At 41.0% G+C, this 25,732-nt stretch overlaps 1 protein-coding gene across 4 annotated transcripts in view; it reads left to right on the forward strand.

Annotated features, from left to right (window-relative positions):
- The window catches only part of LOC102908789 (formin-1), a 289,240-nt gene that overhangs the window by 208,637 nt on the left and 54,871 nt on the right, over window positions 1-25,732 (forward strand). For 3 of the 4 annotated variants that reach the window (XM_076570309.1, XM_076570310.1, XM_006983846.4), the window contains one exon: window positions 2,113-2,205. In XM_076570309.1, the coding sequence (XP_076426424.1) occupies window positions 2,113-2,205 (93 nt within the window). Of the gene's footprint in view, window positions 1-1,944; window positions 1,970-2,112; window positions 2,206-25,732 lie in introns of those variants that run through there. The other variant, XM_076570311.1, reaches the window with a different exon arrangement.

A 25,732-nucleotide genomic window follows, 5' to 3' on the forward strand; every position in this document is an offset into this window, starting at 1 on the left:
AAGGAAGGAAGGAAGGAAACAGTAAATGTCTGCATACCAATGGGCACCAGTTTCCCAGCTAGCTCTGGGATAGTTGTCGGAAGAGCAGTAGTCTATTTAAGCTCTAGCCAAAATTCTTCAAGAGCAGCAATGTTGGTAGAAGCCTGAATCTCAGGATACTCCTCTACATTGATCTAGTAACCCTGTCCTACAATGAAGGCGTGGAACCCTGGAAATGCACTTAGAAAACAACACAAGATGGCTTCAAATCATGCTTCCACCCCTAGCACCATCTGCTAGTCTCCCAGCATAGTTGACAAGTATAGAAATCTGAGTGCCCATACTGCAAGTGAAAAGTGTCAAGCCAAGTGTGGTGCCTCCTTCCTACAGTATTAGCTCTTGAGAGACTCAACCTGAGTTCCAGGCAAGTCTATCCCAAAAAGAAAAGGTGTCAGGTGACTACTTGCAGAGAATACTGAGGTGTTTGCTTATTAAAATAAACAAATAAACCAGCAAACAAACACCAAATGGCTGCTTAGAATGTCTCTGATGTAAATAAAGGTTCTTCCCCAATCGCTTACTTTCAATTTGCTTTGTCTTCTTGTTATAGATTCTTCCAAGATATAAAGTATATGTTTCTCTTTCTCTCTCTCTCTCTCTACACACACACACACACACACACACACACACACACCTCTTGAGACAGGGTTTCATATGGTTCCAGGCCAGACTGGAGTACTCTATGTAGCTTAGTCTACCCCTACACACAAGTTCCACCTGCCTCTGCCTCCCAAGCTCTTGGATTGCAGGTGCACACAACACAGCTTAAGTGTTTCTCTATTTTATTTTAACTAGGGAGCATGATTTGCTTATGATAAAAATCCAAGGTTTAAGTTGGCATCTTAGACAAGGGTCTCTCAGTAGTTTCTAGCCATGCCCAATAGGCAAATCCACTGGCCAAAAGCATATTGAAAACATAGCAGACATCTTTTGCCTGAGTTAACCGCTCCTGGAGACAGCAAACCCTTGATTATTATGGTTTATATGTAACCAAATCAGAGCATTCTGGTTCAAGGCAACCTGATTATCAAAATAGTGATTTGTTATAAATTCTGGATGTCCTGTCTGAAGCAAATCAAGTGAAATTATTTCATGGGTTAGTGAAGCGTTAGGTGAGTGGTGTGAGGACAAAGGACCCTCACTCCATAATGAATACTGGAGACTCAGAGGAGTGAAAAGTGAGGCAGATTATTTTATGATCTTGAGGGCTCCAACCCAGCAAAATGGTGGGCATTCTATTGCTTTCTGAGAGTAGTATTTATCACCCTGAACTCAGGTCCCTCCCTCCTTTTCCTCATTGGTTAAGCAATCAGGGAGAGGGGTTCAGTCTTACCCATTACCTGCTACTTCTATTTGTCTATTTCTCCAACAAAGCCTCCATGCGCATTTATTTCTACATTTTGTATCCTGCTTATTTTAAAGCTTTGCAAGTGCCCCACATCTGCGGGTCACTAGGTAAGCTCGGCTGTTAATGATTTTCTACTCTGAGCTTGCAGTTTTGGTGAGGAGAGATGAACTAGCAATTTCCAGTCAGGGTCCAGCGTTTTCTGTCCTGTTTACTGTGGCAGGACTTAAGCTGACTCTCATAACTTTCATCTTGAAAATGACCTTTGTTTGTTTTAAGTGAGAGGTATGAAGAACAGATACAGTACTTCCTAAACTGGACTGGAGTATCCATGGTCATGAGGATTCTTTAACTTGATAATTCCAGGCAATTGGATTTGTGGAAACTTCAGCAAAATCCTTTTCAGTCTACGAATCTGAAGAGGTCCTGTGACCTTTCTTCCCTGGAATCACTCCTTAAGTACTTTCTCTACTCTACTATGAGGAGCAAAAAGCAGAATACTTCACCTGGTTCAGGTCTTAGATCATTTTGTGAATGGCTAAAAGGAAAATTGAATGTGGCGCATATCCCTGTTCCCAAAGAGAGGTAAAGAATGTGCTATTTTCCCCATGGAGTTTGGTTAAACTGTGATTGACATGCAGTCTGTACAATTGATAGCAGAACACTGTGCCCCAGCAGGATCTCAGCAAGTATTTTTGATTAAGTCTAATCTATACTTCTCTTTGCAGCAAGTGAGCAACAGATGAAGTTGGTGTGCAAGGAGTCCCCAAAGGAGTATCTGCAGCCTTTCAAGGACAAGCTGGAGGACTTCTTCCAGAAAGGTAGGAGGCTTTCCTACCTGCACATCAGGGACTCAGGAACCTTCTTGACGGCACTCTCACTGTGGCTCCCATTGCCACTCAGGCGCTGACTGACCATAGACAACACAACAGGGTCTATGGTCCATCTTCCAACAGTGGTTCCATCCCCAGTGTAGATGGAGTTGCCCTGTAGCCTTTATGTCACCTTCTAAGACCATTTCATACTTGTCAATCATTCATTGTCATTCCTGCTTTTGAAATATTTTGAAGGCAAACCTCTCTATCTCTTCTGGAGCACAAGTGTCCTTGGTACATGCTAACTGACCACAGTGTGTATGTGCAAAGCTTATAGCACAGGTGTCTTTGGTAGATGTTAAATGACCACAGTCTGTTTGTGCAAGCTTACAGAACAGGTGTCCTTGGTAGATGTTAACTGACCCCAGTGTGGTCATGCAAGGCTTACAGCACAGGTGTCTTTGGTAGATATTAACTGACCACAAGGTGGACGTGAAAGACTTATGTAGTTCCCCAGCTCAGATTTGTGGTCAGCCCTGACAGGTTGGTGAGAATTATATTTCTGGTCTCATGAGGATGACAACTTGGAAACTTGAAATTTGTTCTTGTTCGTTGTACTATATTTTCCATTCCTTTACAGAGAGGCAAACTGGGGCACAGTAAATGTCATCATCTGACTGCTTGGCACCAATTGGCTCTTTGGGATACCCAGGAGACCCAGCACTTACTTAGAAACCTTTGCAGATTCTGTACCTTCCTCCATATTTTTGGTAGAACTGGGAAGCGTTTTATTGATCAGGGTTAGTGAACATGAAAATACAATGCTTTTACATATTTGCTATTTTAATTTCCTGAATTCAGTTTTAAAATTTGAAAGAAAAATAAGTGTGGAATTTTTGGAGGGAACTTTCTTCTTTACTAGAAAGCCAGGGGAAATGCATGCGGGAAATTTCAACATGCTGTTTCTATTACTGAATAAGGCCACATGATACCATACCATCAATAAAAGGCTGCTAAGTTGGGTCAATTGACAAAGTATGGCCAAACCACCTTGGAAATTAGCAGAGAAATTCTCAGTCCATGAGTCACAGGAACTCCATCCCAGCTGTTCCCTCTGTGCAGACATCACTGCTCTTTCCTCTGTGGCAAAGCCTTGTTTTTGTGAATGCAGAAGTCAGAGTTGGTCTTCCCCTCATGCCCGATGGGAGTAATGGATCAGGTTCAATACCATCTTGAGAACAAACAACAATTCAAATGTTTTGTTCTGTGTGCATTGACTAGGTAGGTTTTTTTATGTGATTCCTCAAGGTAAATGTGTTGCTTTATGGTTATACTATACATATATAACCTATGGATGCTTCCATAACCAGAAGATACTTCTATTTGCTACCCTTAATTCATAAGACTGTTTCTTTTCACATATGCAAAATGAACTTGAAATGAGGTGCATATGGCTTAGATTCTATACTTTTTTAAAATTCATATTATTGTATATCTGGAAAATTCTAACATGTATATATTGGGGTTTTTTTTCTGCCTGCATATCTTAATGACCTTAAAGTCTTTCTTTAAAAGAGTCAGTATCTTGATACATTGAGAATTCTATTATTCTGTTGAAAAGAGATAGCTATGAATAGGTTAGAACCTTGAAAACCTGTCATACTTTGGAAATTTCCTACATTTCTCAGCTCAAGGAAACAAGACCTAAAGTAATGCTCTAGAATTTTAAAAATTCAAGTATTTTGATGTGGTGGAATGTTCTGTATGCTGTGAATGTGTGTTGCTCTGATTGGTTGATAAATAAAATGCTGATTGGCCAGTAGCCAGGCTGGAAGTATAGGCAGGATAAGTAGATGAGGAGAATTCTGGGAAGAGGAAGGCTTCGTCAGGAGTCTCCAGTCAGACATAGAGGAAGCAAGATATGAAGACGAAACTGAGAAAAGGTACCAAGCCATGTGGCTAAACATAGATAAGAATTATGGGTTAATTTAAGTGTAAGAGCTAGTCAATAATAAGCCTGAGCTAATGGCCAAGCAGTTCATAATTAATATAAGCCTCTGTGTGTTTACATGGGTCTGAGCAGCTGTGGACTGGGTGGGACACAGGAAAACTTCCACCTACATTTTGATCATATTGACCCTGCCCCCCAACTCAACCCAGATCCATTCTCTCCATCTTCACTTTGCTACCTGTTTAACTTTTGTATCTTCTTTCTTAAAAACAAAACAAAACAAAACAAAAAACTCCATTGGATCCAGTTGGTGTTGACTAACTATACTTGTGAGTGGGTCATGCCCTTCCAAGTCACACCATTAAAGAAAATGGACTCTGTCTCTCTCAGTAGCTATCAAATGTCAGTAGCTCCTCAGCTATCAATGGGGCTTCATGCCCACCCTAACCCCCATGCTGGGATTTTTTTTTTCTGGCCTATGCTTGTACAAGTCTTATGCTTGCTGTTACAATCTGTATGAGTTTATATATGCAACTTCCCTGTTGTATATAGAAAACACTTTCTTTAAAGTTATCCACCACTTCTAGCTCTTAAAACATTTCTACCCTCTCTGCCTCAAATATCCCCAAGTCTTGGGGTTAGGGACAGTCACTTATCTCTATTAATCACCATCAACTAGAAGAAGCTTCTCTGATGATGGTTAATGGATGCTATGATCTGTGGATAGCAAAAGTAACTATGAGTCATTTTAATATTATGTCTATATATAGAATAATAGTGTTGGCTTCTCCCTGAGAGCCTGTAACCTATCTAGCCATGTATAGTTAACAATGTCAGACGTAGTTTCCATTCTGTGGAGCACACCTTAGATACAATCAGAAAGTGATTGGTTACTCCCATAGCATTTGTGCTACTATTGCACCCATATCTTGTCAGGCCAGTTGTTGCTGGAGGGCTTCTCTCCAGGTTTCCCAAGCCCCGCAGTCCCACAATCCACTTATAAAATAATCACTCAGACGCTTATATCACTTATAAACTGTATGGCCGTGACAGACTTCTTGCTAACTGTTCTTTTATCTTAAATTAACCCATTTTTATAAATCTATACCTTGCCACGTGGCTGGTGGCTTACCAGAATCTTTACATGCTCCTTGTCCTGGCGGTGGCTGCAGTGTCTCCCTCCTCAGCCTTCCGCTTCCCAGAATTCTCCTCTCTCCTTGTCCCACCTACTTCCTGCCTGGCAACCTACTTCCTGCCTGGTCACTGGCCATCAGTATTTTATTTATATAGAGCAATATCCACAGCAGCCAGTGGTTATTGTAGCTTGCAAGGTTCATAGCTGGGTAAAATTTATGATTAGTCTTGATGATAAAACTGATGATAATCCTCAGCATGGTGGATGGTACCTACCTACACTATGAAAGCTAGCCGGTATGGATAAAACTTCCAAGCAAGTACTATATTGGTCTTATCATCAAACTCTGGAGGTAACTAAGAGTGTTTGCAGTAGCCTGCAATTCTTGTGGGTCCATGGAATCATACTGGCCAACACCTTCAGAAGAGGTAAACCACTTTTCTAAGTCTCAATACCCAAAGCAAACTCTAGATCCACCACCAGCTTCTCTGGCCATGGGAGCTTAAGGTGGGGCCAGGCAACAGAATATTTCTCCCTCTCCAGATAATGCCATTGTGGATTTCAAATTGAAGATTGCCAATGTCAACTTTAGTTCACTTTTTAATGTATAGTCCAAGTTATATATTCAGAACCTGCCATATGTAAGATACTGATAATCTTAAAATGATTTATATTCTTAGATCCTGTACCCAGGACTTTCTTATTAGACCAAGATGGGCTATAGCCAGCCCTTTTTTAGCCAACAGAATGAAGGGAAGGTGAAAAGGATACCAGGAATTGTCTCAAATCATGTTTCAAAAAAATTATCCAAAATAAGACACAAAAAGAATTTGAAGGGAATATTATACTCTATTTTTTTTTCAAATTTAAGAATATTGTGGTAATTTTAAATGTTCCCAACATGATGGGGTGAAAAGTCCACTCTGGAGGTAGCACATTATTACTACTTTATTATTTAGCTGGGTTTATAAAAACAACTTGGACTTACACTGTCTGATACAGCAGACATTGACCATGTGTTGCTCTTAGGCAACTCCAATACGGCTAAGTCCAGTAGCAGAGCAACAGAAACTGTGGAAAATCCTTTGTTTCTGTTTTCCTAATATTGATTGCATTGTAAAGTGATGACATCTTCATTCCATTAAGTAACATAAGTGAAATATAGCCTTAGTATGAATCTTTTTATTCTACTTTTAAAGTGCAACTATCAGACAACTTAAAATTCTGTTTGTGGCTCACATCATATTTCTGTTGGAAGGTTCTACTTTAGAGCTATGGCCCCCATCTTTCTCCACCATCTTCTTCCCTGTCCCCCCTCTGTTGCTCCTCTCTGCCTTGTCAGCATCATCGTCACAGTGTAGAGTTTTACAGACTCACCCTGTACCCTCATTGGACCTATGTCTGGCTGCCAGCTAAGGCCACTCAGGTGATGATGTGGCACAGTACACATAAGGCCATGGTTTTGTAGTTCCGCAGTGTATAACTGAGAACTATGTGATGCAGAATGTTAGCCTAATATGGTTTGGAGGCTGTAGAGCTTTGTCTGTTTGCTAGACACACAAATGGAATATCTCTTGATTACTAATAGGACACTAAAGAGTAGTTTCTTTGTAAGAAAAAAAAAGTTTTATTTGGTTTCAGTTTCACTTGGCTCCATTGTCCATGGACTGTGGTTAGGCAGTATGTTGGATGGGAACATGGAGAGAAGACAGTACTACTTTTTTGTTTGTTTGTTTGTTTGTTTTTTTAAGACAGGGATTCTCTCTGTAACAGCACTGGCTGTCCTGGAACTCACTTTGTAGACCAGGCTGGCCTCGAACTCAAGATTCACCTGTCTCTGCCTCCCGAGTGCTGGGATTAAAGATGTGTGCCATTGCTGCCAGCTACTTTTTTTAAAGTGTTTTATAAAGCTGTTTCTCTGATTAATAAAAAACATAAAATTCCCTGCCTACCACAAATAGGCATTATTGACCTTGGATAATCACATTTTATGGCAATTTTCATGCAATTTAAGTATAATGTTTATCTGATTTCACTTTCTCATAAGTAACAGCACTAATACATGGGTTTGTAAGGGAATGATTGCTCTTAACAAAGCCTTGATGTGTAGATCATGTGATATACTGCGGAGTCAGAAATGCTGAAATGTGAAATCTCCATCAGACTTGTAGTTGGTACAATATGATAGTAAAACTGGACATTCAGACCAGAAAGGAAGAATGCCCAATACTTTAGAGGAAAGCTGGGGATGAGATTTAAGAAAGGAAACACTTTCTGTTAAGACTCTTTCAGAAAGTTCAGAGATGTTGCTGCTGAGAGAGGCAACCATCTCAGATGCTTGCCAAGAGTCTGTATGGTCTGGATCATGTGGAAAACAGGTCTTCTTTTCATTTCTTCCTCTGGCAACCCTCTAACAACGACCACCACCCTGCTCTTCAGAAGAATTCCCCTCGGACAGGTTAGGAAAGGTATTCCATGCAGAGGAAACACTGCAACTCTCATAACGATAAAGATGTGGTGTGTTTGGGGAATGGATGAGGCTTGGGGTGACCAGATCATAGGGTTTATGTAAAGATTTCAAGACCTGTAAAGAGAAGAGGATTGCTTTAGGACTTGATGAGGAACCTGAGCTTCATATTATACACAACAGACAATAATGGGAATGCTGTGTACAGCAATGACAAGTGCATGCTGGGCTATGTATCTTGCTTGGTGGCGGAGTGATGGGAGGCCACTTTTTCTTTCGTTGTGAAGAAATATATTTTAACTATCAATAATGTAAAGAGAATTGAAGGAGAAAGAGACTTGCAAAGACCTGGGTTCAAATAATGGTGGTGAAAGGAAAGAAGGGAGGGAGGGAGGGAGGGAGGGAGGGAGGGAGGGAGGGAGGGAGGGAGGGAGGGAGGGAGGGAGGGAAGGAAGGATTGTATAAATAAGCTCTGTTAGGTGCAATGCAAAAATAAAGCAAAACCCGAGGAAAAGGTAACTCCCTTTCTTGCCCATATACCTGGCTGGATGCTTACAAGGAAGACCGTAAAATAAACTCAGGACATGATACCTTTGATATGCATGTGTGGCACACAGGTAGAGGAGCTGGGTTTGTGAGAGAGAGCGTCATGACACTGCAACATGATGCTAATCGTCTACAAAGTTCACGCTCAAAAAAATCTGTGACTGAGTTACAAAAAGAAATTGAGAAAAATTATAATGTTTTAAGAAGTTTACAAGTTTGTTGTTGGGCCCTACTCATGAATATCCGTAGCTGCCTGTGGCTACAAGCCATCCACAAAGGTAGCAGTTTAAGACATAGGGATGCATGTGACAGTCCAAAGGAAAAATGTAGAATGAAAAGATTCCTCCAAGTGTCAGAAAACTGAGTAGAGGGTCATATTGGAAGCAGAACTGAGAAAGGATGCCATGACAAGAGCCTGTGCAGAGCCTTTAGCAAGACAGCTAGTTTTCCATTAAGGGTCTTTTTACTCAAAAAATCTTAAGCAATTAGGTGATTTTTTTTTTAAGCCTGAGAAGTCACATGCATTGTGACTCAGTTGATACGTGATTAGAATTATTTGAATATAAGCAGCGATTCAGTTTTTGTAAATGGCCTAATTTTCCATTTGTAAATCATATCCTGTTACCACACTGGAATGAGATGATGTGTTTGTCTTGATCATCCTTCCGTTCTCAGAACACCCTGAAGTAGTGTTGACAAAGCCATGGTACTTACTCTCAACTAATTTTCATCTCCTGAGCCAAACAGAACTTTTAATAGCACCAGCTTTCTGGGTTTCGATCCCTGTGGTGTCTGAACCTTTTCCCTTCTCTTCCACAGTAGGCTCTCGTGGATGCCAATTTACAGTGCCGTCCCAAGTAACTTCGTGCAGGCATTTGTTTGTTTCGTTTGAGCCCATGCTTTCCCACCCTCAGATCAAACACGACCAATAATGATATGGCCTTCAAAACCATGATGCTCACATTAAAAGTCCTCGTAAACATAGCAGGGATCCTGTAATTGAAAGAAGCCACAGAGCAACTGATTAGACCCTAGGTCTAGATCTTATAGGTGGTCTCTCCTTGTTGTTAAATTGGCCATTTGTGTTTACAGCTTCAGCAGGGAAGGCTGTAACTAAAACTGGCCCTGATACAGCACTCTCCCACACTTGGCCTTATCTCATGTTCTGTTGCCCATGCATGGTGATAAATTTCAACCTGACTCTGAATTAGCAACTCTGGTCCTGCTTTCTCTGTGGTTGTTTGACCAGCTAAGAGAATACTCCTATTAATGTACAACTTTTCTGTATAATAATGCAAAACTCCAATAATTTTACCAAGCTAAAAATAAAACAAAGAATAGTAACTGGTTTCCCACATTGAGTGCAGGCAGTTACAATGTCCGAACAGCTAAGTATTCTACAATAGCTGAGATGATGGCTGTCTGACCCTATTCACTTTTCCTTTCTCTGGGCCTGTAATACAGTTTTATCCTGACCTATGATAAATATTTATCACTGTCTGTTGAATTTCTGAACAAACACCCTGAATGGGGTGAAGTCCCTAGAGGGTTTTTATTTTCCCTCTGTGGCTTTCCTGTTTAAATCCTTTCAGAATTAGAGAATTGTGGTAGAATCGAGAAAGAGATATTTTCAGCCTATAATCCATTGTGCTGTTTAGGCCTCCTCCATATAAAAATACTTTTGTTGGATATATGCATACAATAAATTCTTTTTTTAAAAGTCTTCAAGTCAGATAACATTGACAAGGGCCATAACCGAACCTCTAAACAGAACAACACCAGATGACATGCAGCCTCTCCATTTCAACCTCAAGGCCATTGAAGTGAAACTGAGTCACAGTTTTGGTGGTTGTGGGAAAGAGCCAGTCACATGCAGTATGGCCTTGAAAGGAACGGAGTCTTCACACAACTTGTGGAGGAAAGAAGTATGGCTGGCGCACTCTGTCACTCCTGGGCCAGGATATATACTGGTGAATCTCCATACAACTCACAAAGGTGCTGGCTTCAGATGCCATCAACAGAACTGAGCTTGTGATATAAGTCTCCGGAAGGTGGAAAAGGCTACTTTAGTAGAGGCTTGTCTGGAAAGCTTGGTTTGGATCTACTTATTTAGTGATGTATATTTTTGAGCCCATTAGATGACCCAGCAAGTAGAGGGGCTTGCACACAGCCTGACTTATGTCCCAAGATCCCACAAGGTGTGACAAGAAAGAACAGAGTCCCAAAAGTTGTTCTCTGATGACTCTTCACATGCCCCCCTCATATGCATGTATAAATTATTCAGTGAGCTCATATTTACCCCTGGAAGAAAATTCTTCCCTCCTCTTTCCCTCTTGTCTTCCTCCCTCTCTTCTTCTTCCTCCTCCTCCTCAGTCTTCTCCTCCCTCTTTTTTTCTCCTCCTCCCTCCTCCTCATATGTTATACTACCTCCTTCTCACCTTGATATCTTTAATTCACTGTGTAAAAGCCAGGCAGCCACATGACTCTCAGTAACTCTAGTTCTCTTTTTACTTTTTCCTCAATAATCAATTGCAAGAAGAAAAAAAAGTCTAAATTCTTTAAGTATATTCATAATACTAATATATCTGAAAAAATTAAAGACATCTATAAACAAACTTCACCATAGTTATAATATTCTATAAAGCTACTAGTCCATGGCTATAGGTGAACTTTTCTATCCCTCCAGCCAATTCTCAAATAACCACACAGAGACTTATTATAAATTATAAATACTTGGCCAACAGCTCAGTTTGTTACTAGCTAACTTGTATATTTTAAATTAATCCATATTTCTTATCTACATTCTGCCACGTGGCTCAGTACTTTTTTTCAGTATGGCAAGTTCATCTCCTGCTTCCTCTCCATCTCCTCACAACTCCCAAGACTCCTCTTCTCTTTCTATGCGCTCTCTTTTTTCGTGCCAGTCAGTCCTGTCTAACCTCTACCTGTCCAAGTATTGGCCAGTCAGCTTATTTAATTAACCCAACCACAGTGACATTTATTCACACAATGTAAAGGAATGCTCCACACATGACCAAATAGAAATTATTCCCAGAATATGAAGATAATTAGATACTGGAAAATCAAAGTATAGTTGTCTGTCTCTATCAATGGATCCAATGGGAAAACTCACATGATCATTGCTTAGGATTCGGTGGTAAAAAAGCATATTACAAAATTCAATATCCACTCTTCATTTTAAAGAGATTAACAAAACACTTAGTAATGTATACCTCCTTACAATAATAATAATAATAACCTGTCATAGCCCAGAATTTGTAGCTTTTACCACAAGAGTTCCCAGGCATTGATCAATGAAGAAAAAGCACATGATTGGGTGAGTTGTAGAAACTGCTCATAAAACATAGGAAAAGATTCCACTTTTAAGACAAAAGATGTGTAAGGTAAATGGCACTGAAATTTCATTTTCTATCCATTAGATCAAAACAATGAAAGTTTTATAGTAGACTATCGTGGCTTTGTAAAATGATGTCACTCTAACACATTGCTTTTGTTACAGTCCATTTGGAGTTTGTATCAATAGCAACACCTACTGAAGTTTGCTTTGTGTATCTTGAAGGAAGATGTACCATGCTGGCACTGGCATGGGGATGATAAGGTCCACTTTCAGGGCAGGTCTTCCCACCTCATTAACCTAATCTGAATAATCCCTCACAGGCATGCCCAGAGGTTTGTCTCTTCAGTGAATCTAGATCCTGTCAAGTTAACAATCATTACTAATCATTATAGTATTTTACCTCTTATCTTTTCTTCTGTGTTACTAAAATCTGTTTCCCTTAGCTTTCTGGTACAGAGGGACTCTGTTATCTATGTGTTCATCCCAGGACAAGATAAGGAATCTGTATCTTCAACTATCCTAGCATGCAGTATCCTCCATGCCTAACCACAGGATAAGACCAAATACCAATTATTTTATATCTTAAGACTATTGTCAGAATCTGACATACTAAATAGGTGCTTTTCAACCTTCAAAAGTTCTAATTTGCTGAGCATGGTGGTACAGCCTTTAATCCCAATACTCAGGAGGCAGAAGTAGATAGAGTGAGTTTGAGGCCAGCCTGGTCTACCTAATAAGTTCCAGACCCGCTAGGGCTATGTAATGAGACCTTATCTAAAAAAGGAAGAGGAGGAAGAGAAAGGAAGGAAACAAGGAAGGAAGGAAGGAAGGAAGGAAGGAAGGAAGGAAGGAAGGAAGGAAGGAAGGAAGGAAGGAAGGAAGGAAGGAAATAGAAAGGAAAAAGACCCCTCTAACTCCGTGCTGTTATTTTTTTAAACAGGGTCTCATTGTAGTATAGGCTAGCCTCTGTGCCAAGTGACTGTTTAGCCAGGGATCACCTTGAACTCCTGATCCTCCTGCTTCTACCTCTATAATAGGGATTGTGCCTGGTTTCTTATCTCTAAGTATTGAAAGGTAGTCTTTCACCTCTGATTTTAAACAGTTTCTCAGAACTTCACCCAAATGAGAGACAGTAGTTGGTGGTAGTTTGGACAGATGTCAAGTAAATCTTGTTAACCCTTCTTAGATGTTCTGTGAAAACACAGACATTTAGAGACACATACAAAGTCACATATACTCATGTCCCCACCCCTCAAGCATGTGAGACTGGACTCTTTCATTGCTTTACTGGAACAAGGACTAAAATGTAAATTCATTTTTACAACTTGAGCAAGGCCTTGAGTCATGTAAGCATTCAAGGATTACTAAGATCTAGCTCACAGTGGAAGGACTGAGTATGCCTTCCTTTCCTCTCCTCATGGGGGAATTCAAGTGCCCATAACTTCTTTCAGATCAAGTAGAAGTTGGAGACAAGTGAGTTGGGCCCTTTCTTTCTATATCCACCTTCATATCCACTTGTGGATATTCCCTTTCTGTATGTCACTGGTTTTAGGGAAAAGTGAAAATACATTAAGTTATATTCCAGAACCTGGGTTTTAGTAGCTTCTGAAGCTGTCATTATATTGAGCTATGATCTCCTAACTTACTTTTGCTGTCCTGACAGTATAAACACTTTTGAGTTAAAACTTTGTCAATGAAAATAATGCACCCACATACATATATACTTCAGCTTTGCATCATTATGTGAGAGGCATGAGACCTAGGTTTGCAATACAGAATCTTTAACTGTAGGCACTAGAAAATATATGTGTTTCAAGTTCTGAACGAAGTAGAGGGATCACTATGCTTCACGTTAGAAGACCTTGTGCTCAACACTGGCTTTAACACTTCATGTCCCAAGTCTCTGCTCAGATGTATAAACACCTCTGAAAAATGCAATTTTCACTTTGCTGTAGTGTCACAATGAAGAATAAATCGAGATGGTGCACACATGAAGTCACCACGTAAACCCTAAGACCTTTATGAAGCAAATGTTAGGTGTAGAACATACTCTTTTCCACTGGTAACCCCGGGGAAAAGGACTTTAGCTTTTGGTGTGGAGTTGAAGTGGTGCTGTGTGACTTAACTGTTGAAGCGTGTTGCTTCATTCAAGCATTGCAGCAATCCCTCGAGACTGATTTTGTCATCTCTCACTTTTCCACCAAGGAAACTGAGTCTAAGGGGTTTGGTAACTCACTTAACATCAGCATGACCTCATCCGCTGTCTTCTTCTCTGCCATACTAATAACTCATTTCCCTTTGTGCCAAGGCGGGTGAAAGAAACATTTTATATCTCATCAAATGAAATAAAAAAAAAAAATCCGAACAGCAGACTTGCTATAACCTAGGATAATAGCTTAGTCTTGGAGAGCACTTTCTGGAAATCCCAATAAAGAACCCCATTTGTCTGTCATTCCAACAGTAGCAACTATGTATCAATAGTATTCTAAAAAGGGGGACAGGGTGATGAATATTTAAGCATTTTGTGGGATCAACGTTGAGCCCTACATCTTGCATAATAGTTGTGTTTCTGATAAATCACACCAAGTAATTGTTGGCCCAGCCACCACTTCCTCTTTGGATTCTCAACAACTATGAGGAGGTTTTACTCTTGCTTTGTTTATTTGTTTTTCATTTCAGATTTTTTTATTTACAATTAAAAAAATTTAATTTTCCTCCAACCCCTCCCATGTGCCCTTTACTCCTCAAATTGATGGCCTCTTTTTCCTGGTTATTATTGTTACACGTGTGTGTGTATGTGTATTTAAACATAAATGCATAAATCGACCTGTTTATTTAGTCAGTCAGTTTAGTATTGCTTATGTGTATGTGATTTCAGGGCTGGCCATTTGTATTGGGTAACCAATTGGCTCTCTTCCCCTCTCTCTTAGCAATCATTAGTTGTTATAGTTCCTTTTCTATGGATGGGATCCTATGAAATCCCCACCTCTGCATTAGTATATCTATTGCTATTATCATTAGTCAGGTCTTGTTTAGGCAGCCATATTGCTGTGCTATCATGAATGTAGCTTCCCTGACATGTCTAGGAGATACCATCTCACTGCAAATGTCCTGGTCCCCTGGCTCTTACAGTCTCTACACTTTCTCTTCTACCATGTTCCCTGAACCTGAAGTACGGGAGTTGTGCTGTAGATCTACCCACTGGAGCTGGGCAGTTGATCTCTGCATTATGACCAATGTGGTTTTCTGAGGTCTCCATCTGCTGCAAAAAGGTGTTTGTTTGTTTGTTTGTTTGTTTGTTTTTGATGTGGGATGAAAGCTACAATTAACTATGAGGAAAAGGGTAAATATTATAATGCAGTTAGGAATTATGCTCTCTAGTAAAGCGACAGTAGTAGGTTTTCTTCTAAAATCCATGACCTCACTAGCTCGGAGTAGTTGGCTAGTATTCTAGTACCAGGCACAAAAATTTCCCCCCTATTGAACTGACCTTTGTAGATGTAACAGTCTTATTAAATAAGAAACACAGAGCCAAATGCAGAGTTAAAATCCCAATAGGTCAGAGCAGTAGCTAAGAGCTGAGACTAAAAACCACCTTCTTACCACCCGTTGCCGCTGCCGTCCTTCCCCTGAGAAAGAGACCTGTTTCTTGTGTGTCTGTCTTTTTATTGACTTTCTGTTTTGCCTTCTCATTGGTTGTAAACCCAGCCACATGACCTCCTCATCACTGCCTGTCTATACAGACCTCCAGGTCTTCTATGGTTGGTGTTTAGATTAAAGGCATGTGTCTCCATGCTGGTGGTGTCCTTGAACACACAGAGATCTGCCTGTCATGTGATTGGGATTAAGGGCATGTGCTACCACTGCCAGACTTCTGCTATGACTTGCTATTAGCTCTGACCCCCAGGCACTTTTATTTATTAACATACAAATAAAATCACATTTCAGCACAAATAAAATATCACCATAGACCTTAATTAGACAGCTGCTGGTTACCACCAAGATATGAGTGCCACTGTTGCCCCTTGAGGGAACTATTGCCATGTTGGTCATTGTTGTGGTTCATAGGCCTTAGAGATGGATAGGACTACTGATTGCTCTCCTCCTTTGGCAGCTTCTGGTACTATGAAAGCTAGTTCTCATAGAGGAGTCTTTCAGGTTAGATATGGCTTGGATCTCCCAAGTCCTTCTATCTCCCAAGTCTAAAATTTTCAGTCTCTGAGAGTCAACCAAGAGCAATAGCCATAACCTGTATTGTTTGGAAGTCACTTCGACTTCCCTGACCAACAACTTGAGTGAAGGTTTTTCATGCCAGGTACTAGGGTTTTTATTAGTCTATGGCTTTTATGGGGAACATTGGCAGCCCAAGTGTAATAACTTGATTTCACACACACACACACACACACACACACACGCACACACGCACACGCACACGCACACGCACACACACACAGATGCACATTTATATATAATTTTAAGTAAACAGAAAATGGCTTGAGTCCTTGAGGCTTTATCAAACATCCTTAGTATTATTTGTACCTCCCTCCCTCTCCTCCTGTAATGACCTTCCTCCTCCTGCCCCAGGTAAAGCCCCCCTCATTGTTTCATTTTTTTGCTCATTTTTTCCCATTTCCCACTTCACATCACCTGTATCCCACTGGTCCACTCTCTAGGCCTCACCCATGGCCCCTTTTAACTTTGGTGGTTTCTGTTGTTACTCCAGGGTGTATATACACGTATACTCACATCTGAAGATTTGGAACTAAGAACCACAGATGAGAGAACAGGTGGCATTTGTCTTTCTGGCTCTGGGTTCCTTCACTCAATGTGCTACTTTCTAGTTCCTTTACAGGAAGGTTTTAATTGCTCATTTCTTGCAGTTATCACATGGTTCCTCTTGTACTTAGCTATTGTCTTTTCTTTTTTTTTTTTTAATGATGGAAGAATTTGACACCTCTATAGTATTTGCAAGCTATTTTGAAAATAGATATTATATGATATACATGGTAGATATTGTATGTATACATGATTTTTGTAGGTAATGTATAACTCTGTAATGGTCACTTTATTCTCTCAAATTGTTTCTTCTCTGAGCTCATTTTGCTTTAGAAGGACCTTGGGAACACTAACAAGAGACCAACACTGATTAAAGCATTCAGTGCAGAGCATGGTGCTGTATGTATCCGCCAGCCTCGCTCTTACATTCTCAGTCATTTCTCACAGTCTTTTCAGATGGCTCAGAATAGCGCTCTGAAAGTCAATCTCAGGTTTACTCACCCAGTAGTATCTTGAGTGATGGCACCAATATCCAAAGGTAATTAGGTAATTACAGAGGACTGTCTTCACTACTAGAAAGAAGTCGTGTTTATCTGTTTGTCTTGCTCAAACTCTAGACAGAATAATGTGTGTGATTGGATTTATCTAGGACAGGAAGCTTCCATTTTGTTAACATTTGTACATCATCATTAATATAGTATAAAAGTCATGTAGGTGTCTAAAGGTACAAGCTGGCAAAGGGTTTTTCTACAAGGCTGTATCTTTAGCCATTAAAAAATGTTTTATTTTAAAATGTAATTGTAATTGCTGCGGTTACTTCTCAATGACAGAAAAAATACGCATAATTCCATCAAAGACACCATGCCTTATGGATCACACACTATGCCTGCCAAAATCCGCAACATCGCCACCTAGTGGCCTCTAGTTTGGACTGCAAACACTCAATTCTTGAGATGCAGTGTGAGTACTTCCTCTCCACGGCTAATGGGATAAAGATGACAGTAAGTAAGAGGAGAATTAACAACTTCAGTTATCCTTGGTAACTGCTAACAGTTTCAGCACCCAAGCTCTGCTTTCTAGCAGACTGGAGAATGATGAGAATTTGCTTTTTCTTTTTTTGAAAAATTAACTTTAAAAGATTATAAGCAAAGGGTAGACAATGTGACCATGTCATTCCTAATCCTTTTATGAACCCTTTGAGTTCAGAACAAATATATCTGTGTGGGTGGCTTGTGCAAACACTTTCATTTGCTTCTGAAAATTAAAAATGCATATTTGAGTAGATAAGAACTATTTTAAATAGAGATAAACAGTTGTCTCACTGTAGGGAGTAAGCCCAGCCAGTGCACATCCCTTCATAGTTTTAGCCACACTTGAGTGCTTAAATTCTTGACCTGCCAGGCAGATCTCTATAGCTCACCCTTTTCAGGTGGAGACCTGGAAAACAGACACCAGGACTTTTGCTATGTCCAGCTACTCCTCTTACCCCAGCATCCACTAACTTGTTGACATTTGAATTATTCATTGAAATAATGAGACCATGTGCCTACTGAGCTTATCACACCATCCCATTTTCTTGCCGAAATAATGAAATGTGGAGTAATTGTGCTATGATAATTCAAGAGGGCTCTAATATGTTCAAGTAAATCATGTGGAAAGCCACTGAACATCTATTTGAAATGGCTATTCTTCCTAGTAGGGCATGATTCTCCCCTGAACATCTTCCCTTGAGTTTCACAGTTCTAGAAGTGAGCCCAGTTGCTAGCATAATATATGCATCATTATCTGCTGTCTTCATCTTAAGCTTCCTCTGGCATTGCTTCCTGGTTTGAACTCACGACTATGACACTGATTGCGATTAATCTGAGGACCAGCGGTGAAATGGGTTCCAGCATGTGGACATCAATTAATGGAGGTAGACAGCCCAGGGTAATATTCAGCAGCTGGGTTTTGGATCTCTGTCAGATTGTTTTCTTGTTTCTGGGGCACTATAATGAAAAGAAGATTGGCTTTAGAGTTATACAAACCTGAGTTCAAATCCCTTCCTAACTTTCTGACTTGGAAAACAGGCTGGCTTCCTTAATCCCAAGGATAGAGATAATAATACCAACCATATATATGTATGGTCATTGCAACTGTGAAGTCACCTAAAGCATGTCAGCTCTCTGGTATGGTGTGTGACATAACCCCACCACCCACACCCCCAGTCCTGTCTTTGTGTTCCTTTGAGCTTTACTTACATTGCTAAGAATTTAGTTTCATCTGTGATACTGTATTGACCATGAGACTTTTCTGGGTCTTATGAACACAGAAGAAACTGGTCAAACTGCTGGCTAAATATTCGTTGAGCTCTTATTGTGTTCTGAGCACTGGACACCCAGGTTTTGCCTCAGAAACTTACACTTACCAGAGGAGATTGTGACCCTAGCCTGTGATAGCAGGTCCACAGTGTATGCTTCAGTTACTTGTTGCTTTATTGTCTACTGCTTCAGAATTTAGTAGCTCCAAATAACATTAGTTCCTCTTACTTGGTTCCGTGACTTGACAAGATTTGGGTGGCTGGTTATTGCAGCAGGTCTATGAATTTGAATCTTTCAAAAGTGGTTTTTTCATGCACATATGTGGATCTGGCCTGAGCTGGATAGGATGTTTGAGGTTAGATGGGTATCTCTGGGATTCTAAGAAAGCACGTCACGTTGCTTTGGGCTTTCTTTCCCAGGATAGTGGTTTCTGACTTTTCCCAAAGCAATTAGCTTTCATTTGGGATAGGAAACAAAAACAGCCAACCCCTTTTAAATAATAGAAATAAGACATTATATACTTTTGGTCAAAGAAGCCAACACATTTTCAACATTCTGAAGCAAGAGACGCTGTTTCTTATCAGAAGTCAACAGGCATGCAGTAAAGGTAGCCAACATGGAGGAAGTTACCACAATGAACAGGCCATTCCTTAGATTGCCATCTCTTGATAGCTGGACCGTCAACCTGTAGGTTCTGACTTGTGCTTTGTTCACCTAAGTTTACAAAGGATGCTGTTTGTAATCACCTTGGGAAAGGGATAGTGTCTCAAGGTTCAAATAAATAATAAAATGTAAGTGTGTTCTTCTGGTCCTTGGAACTTCTTCAGAAAAGATGGTATTTCCAGGGTATGGTACTTTATCATTCTCCTCACTCTGAAGGAAACTCTTTGTTTCTCTGTGTTTCTACATGGGGTAAACACATAGCTCATAAATCTTAGCTTCACACACCCAGTGCTACAAAGTGACTCACATGTTTGTGACTATTTTTGCACATAAGAATCATCACCATCAGCCAGAATGTATTTGCAGGGACTTGAAGTCCCATATGCCAAAGTTTCTATCCCACTTCTGAGACACTGGCTCTGCAGTTGGAATCCTAGGACATCAGTCCTCCGAGAGGTCTCTACTTCCTGCACTTGATGTAATAAACACTCCTTCCCTTCCTTTCCCAGGGACAAATGGCCTTAAACTGCTCTTGTCGGCCCTTTCCTACAACTCTGTAAAATTCCTATTTTAATATAATTCAATGTCTGGAAGATGGCGAGGGAGGGATAAAGGGTGCAGAGGGAGGAGAGAAGCCCAGAGTTACCTCCCCAAGCACAGACACGAGAGACAAAACAAACAAGTTAGAGTTACACATGCAAAGGCTTCACAATTTACGTTCTGAACTTGGATATTTTATATTTTTTAATTGTAATTTACCAAAAATTAAGAAGATAATAGCTAGGATATTACTAAGCTTTAAGGAACAAAATCGGAAGCTTCTCTGTTTCCTACACTCTCGCCTTCAACAAAATTCCCAGCTCAGTTCATTCATACATTCTTGTGCCTCCTTTGGGGACTGTAGCCTCTGTGGTCCCCGCATGGCCAATTAGTGATGGCCCCTCCGACAGAGCTGAGGACCGAGCCACCTTCCATGCTAGAAAGGCAGAAATCACCAGTAATTGACACAGTTGAACTGAAATATAAATCCATGGAGTTGAGAGGTTTTTTTCCCTTCAAAGGGTAAAGGATATTTAGAGACAGACTCAGGAACACTTTTGTAGACATAGCAGGAAATTATGATCATGTGGGATCTGAATGTGTCCTTTGTACTTATATTTGTTTTTTTCTGTGAGTCTTATAGATAACGTTTTCTATAAGCTGTAGGATATCAAAAACTAATTCCAGCCGATTGTGCTGCTGCACACAAGCTCTCAAAAGTTCTCTCTGATTGGAATGGAGCCAGCAGAATGTGTGGAGTAAGCTAAGAGCCACTTTTAAAACCATGTTGGAAAAAAAATTTCAATTTTTAGTTTATATGCCAATTTACTGTTCCTGAAAATATAGATAAGAAACCAGGATCTGGAATTTATATTAAAGTTAATGAATTGTGATTGCATGTTCCAGGTGTGTCAATTTGACACAGCACCTGTCTTAATTTAAAATGATGAATTTATTCCCTTGCGGAACCTCTCCTCCAGGATCACACTACATACACTCCGATATTAAAATACCATATATCTGTGTGTTACATTTATTTCTCAAAAGTATTGAATGGACGGCATCCAAGAAACACCTAAATGGGAACAAGCTAGCAAATGTGGCCTTTGTTGTTTCCTCCAGGCTGTGATAATAGAAACCAAAGAGCAGCAAACTGCCAGGAGATGGGGATGGGATCCCAACCAAACTATCTAGAGCAATAACTGAAGGACTGAAGAAAGCCAATGGCTACATAAACTGATCTATGACCACTGTTTGTTTTATGATTGCATCCTGCATTCCTCTCTGAGCAACAGTTTTGTGTAATGGGAAACTTTTATGTTGTGTGACTCTACTCTCTGTGTCTACCTTCCGGAGACTAGAGACAGCGGTGCCGAGTCACCTTTCTTTCTTTGGGTAACTAAACTACTTCACATGCGATTTGGACTTAATCAGCTCTAGGCTCCTTTTGAGTATTCCTTTTGTCCAACATTTCTCTGTGTACAGTTGCTCTTATCCCTCTGTAACTGGAACACTCCAGGCTTGTTTTGGTTTTGTATATCCCCTACATAGATGCCTTAACCATACTTGTCCTCTTAAGGGTCCCTCTATATCCTCCCAGCCCCCTCCACCACGGAGCAATGATAGTATCTTGGCACTTACTGAAATAACCAACCCCCAAGATGGTATCTTTTTACACATGACTTAAAATGCCATCCACACAGCTCCCTTGCCTGGAATAAAAAGGGATTGAGCCAGTGGTGTGCTGCTGGGATGTGTAGAGATTAGTGGCTTCAACCATGCTGTTAAGTCATTGGTACTCTCATTAAGTAGCCCATACCAAGTAATCTCACTGTTCTCATAGTGATCTGGAGAGAACAGATACTACTCTCTCGCCTTCCCTCTTACCCCCTCACTGCCAGATCCTCTCACAGCACATCCACCATGGGTGGGCTTGAGCTTAGAACATAGTAGTTACAGGCGGCAAGCTGAGAAGAGTGGGGATGCTGAGATTGTAAGCGGACCTCAGGCTCACCGACCCAGCTCCACATTCCAGGGCTGTGATCTTCTTTCCTGAGGGGACTGGTCAACGCTACAGTTTCTACAATGTTGCTTATTATACTTCTATGTGTCTCTCTAGATGCTTAGAGATAAAAATCTGAAATTTGATTTTGTTGCCTTACCTATGTAGCTCTCTATACCATTAAGTAGTCTATAGTATGCCTATAACGTGTTCTGAATAATTAGAAGCAAATTATCAAGGGCCTGCTTTGTTCATATGTCATACTATTCCATGACTGTATTGTTGTGTTTTAACCCATCATGTGTGGCAATGGGTAGATAATTATTGTTAAGCTTAATCATTTTGAGTCAAAATAGATATTTTCCCCCTTGGAGAGCAGGGCTTGTTTGTGACAAACAAAGGCTCTTGCTGTGTAGTCCAGGCGGGTCTTGCATTTATGATCCTCCTGCCTCAGCCATCCAAGCTGGGTTTATAAATAATGCCACTAGAAGAACAGAGTTTTGAGAAAATTCTCCCAACCCTATTTCAGAGGCCAGAGTCTCTGGTGCCAGCCATCGCTGATTTCCACAGACTGATGGCGGGGGGTGAGGGGGGTGGGGGGGTGGGGAGGTGCACTTCCTCATGCTGGCAAGTAGAAAAAGAGGAGCAATGACAGGAGTTCCTGATCACCACTAACCATAAGCATGGGATGGTGGCCCCTTCACTTGTAAAGATCTCTGCTGTGGAGTTTGAAGAGTTGTAAGTCCTTGTCCTCAGGTAGGCCACTGTCTTGTTTAGGGGACAAGGAGAAAGCAAAATGTAAAGCTGTTATACAGTGTGGCAACTGACAAGCTGCCACAGAAGTCTAAAATGGTCAGGGGATACACTGGAGCAGAATCAGTCTAGCTACCAAAAACTGGAGGCCGGCGTGGTGTTGACACTCTCTATTTGATTCATTCATCTAAATATCTCAACATGTCCTGGCCTTGAGGAGCGGAGGTCCAGCTCTGTGCCTGAGTGCCAGGGTGGGTGGAGTGGGAGAATAGGATGCAGAAAGTTGTCGGAATAAAGCCTTTGTTGGAGGCCAGCTGCTTGCACCAATCTCCGCTTGGCTTGCTGACCCACAGCTTTGATCTCAAGGCCCTTTCCCACGAGAGGTCTTCTCTTTCCTCTCGTCACATATGACAGCACCCCTCACCCACTATACACACCCCAGTTTGGTCCAATTTCAAGGGAAATGAGCTGTTTGTCCAGTCACCATCTCTGGGCTGTATAAACAAGCAGATGGGCAATCAGTGTCTCTCTTGGGCCTTGGACCACTGTTCTGCTTGCACAAATGGAGACTCATCACTCATTTTTTGGACTGTAGTCTCGAAAGCATGAGATAATGGGGGCGGCTCAGCTTTCGAGATTTCTTCATGCTGTTTAGATTGCAGTGTCCGTGTCAAAATCCTATTGTTCAAAGCAGTTTTGGCAACAGCAGCCACTGCTACTCAATGCATTTGGAAAAACAATAATTCAGAATCTGTTGTCTTGATTTTTTTCTTCATCACTAAACCAAGTCTTACTGAGCTGGAAATAGAACCAAAAAAAAAAAGTGAAAATATATACGTGATATCTTCCCTTAATTAGCCAAATGTTAATTGAGGTGGTCATCTAGTTAAAAGGGCTTTGTTTTGTTTCTCACTTAAAGTGGCCTTGGATATTGTGGCTGCTGACTGGAGGCCAGGGGAAGAATGGGCCCACAGTCTAGAGACTTGTAAGCCCAGGGCCCCTGTCATTCCTGTCACCCGAACATCTCAGCCTGGGTGGTGTTTTTCTTCCATTCACAGTACCCAAAGGTTTTGTGGAGGGTCTCCCTAACTGGCCCTGTCTCCTCAGGACTCAAATCCCCATCCTGCAGCCCTGAAGGTTATCAGTCAAGCTGCTAGTCCTGCCTTATCTTGGCTCCTCCTCCAGGCACCAGTTTCAGGCTTCCTTGGGATCTTGTTTCTCTCCTCTCCTGCCTTTAATTCTTTTCTCTCCTACTCTGTTCTGCCTGCCTCCTTCCGTATAGTCCTCTCTTCTCAGTTCCTCTCCCCAGCTCACCTTTGTTTTCAGTTGCTTGTGTCTTGCTCTTCAGATTCCTTTATTCAGGATCTCTGTCTTGGGTTGGCATCTTTCTGGACATTCTGGTCTCCTCCGCCCCCACATGTCTCGCTGTTCCTCATTGCTTTTCTGTTGGCCTTCATGTCTTCCCAACCCTTCACCTTAGATTCCTAAAACCTCTGAAGGTTTTCAGCCTGGCAATGTCTCTGGATGGTGTGACATAGATGGGGCATGGTGATCATCTTCTTCCGAGGCGGTCCTGATGCAGGCGTCTGCTCACGGGCAAGGAAGTGACAGAGAGTACACCCTGTTCTCTGTGACTAACCACAACTGTTATTTTTTATTTGTTCATTCGGCATTTAGATTGCCTATTATATATCAGGGCTAAGGGGAAAAAGTGATGAATCAGTTACATATTCTAGTCTCAGGGACTACATACCTGCCATAAACTGTACCCAGGTTTGGGGCAGTGTTTGATAGCATTGACCACCTCGTGTGTTAGAAGACTCTTCCTCTTGGTTTGAGGCTGGTACCTTGGTTGTCCTCTGTACATTAGACTGTCCATCTTTTTGACCTGTAAGCACAGCACAGCTTCTGAGCTTCCCCCAGGCGGTTTGGTCTAGCTTGGCTAACCTACTAGAACATTCCTTCATGGCCTTTATTTCAGTGATTCTCCAATTTATATGTCTAGCCCATATATCCCCTAGGAGCCCCAGATTTTTATATCTAACTGTCAATTAGAGATCTCAAACTTGATGACTCAGACCAAACTCTGATTTCCTGTCTCCACCCTTTGGAGATGACACATCTGTCATCCACTAAGAAGTGGGACTGCCATTCATTGAGATGCTGAAGCCCAAAGTCTTGGAAAGTCACACTCTTTTTTGTTTCTCCCTGACACTACAACCAGTTCATTACTGTTTCTTTTATTATACTGGTTCAAACACCGTCATTTCTCAAATGAGCTGTTGTGGTCATCCTGCTCATCTTTTAAGACTCATGTCAGATTATTACTCATTTTCCTAGAATTTTCTGGCAACTCGTCTTTTCAGTCATAAAATCAGAGTCTTATACTACCTGAAAGGCCCCTCCCACCACAACCTTCTTCAGTTTTCACTTCCCCTTGCCTTGGTCTCTGCCCCTCCCATCACCACACCCTCATCTCCCTGAAGCTTTTGGAATCTGCAATAGGCCCTCAGACTGGGTCCTCACCACATTCCAGTCTTCTCTTAAATATGCCCTGTCAGAGATATTGGGTATATTAATTGGTTTGGTTTGCTTGCTAGAGAAGACCTTAGTCTGAGTAATTTATGAACAACTCAAATTTATTTTGTAGGATTTCTAGGAAATCCAAGACAAGGTGTCAGCAATGTCCTAAGGGCCTCTTTTCTCAGAGACTGTTCCTCCTTACAGTGTCCTCACTTGGTGAAGGGGACAGATAAGCGCCCTTAATAAGGGCACTAATCTAACCTATGAAGGTTGAATCTCGTCATAGCACTCTATAAAGTAGCTTGTCTGGTGACTCTACTTGCTCTTTTTTTTTTTTTTCTCTTTTCCCTGTTTGACATCACTTCTTAATAATTATTTTTACCTGAAATACTATGTGTTTGCTCTATTGTTTTCCCTCTACCATTTTTTAAAGCTGTGTTTGAAGGAGAGAAGCTGCTTTACTCATGGTTCATAGTAAGCCCACCATTAGTGTGCTTTAACTCAGGAGCAGAGGAGGTA

This window comes from Peromyscus maniculatus, chromosome 4 (assembly GCF_049852395.1).
Source record: "Peromyscus maniculatus bairdii isolate BWxNUB_F1_BW_parent chromosome 4, HU_Pman_BW_mat_3.1, whole genome shotgun sequence".
NCBI classification, from domain to species: Eukaryota; Metazoa; Chordata; class Mammalia; order Rodentia; family Cricetidae; genus Peromyscus; species Peromyscus maniculatus.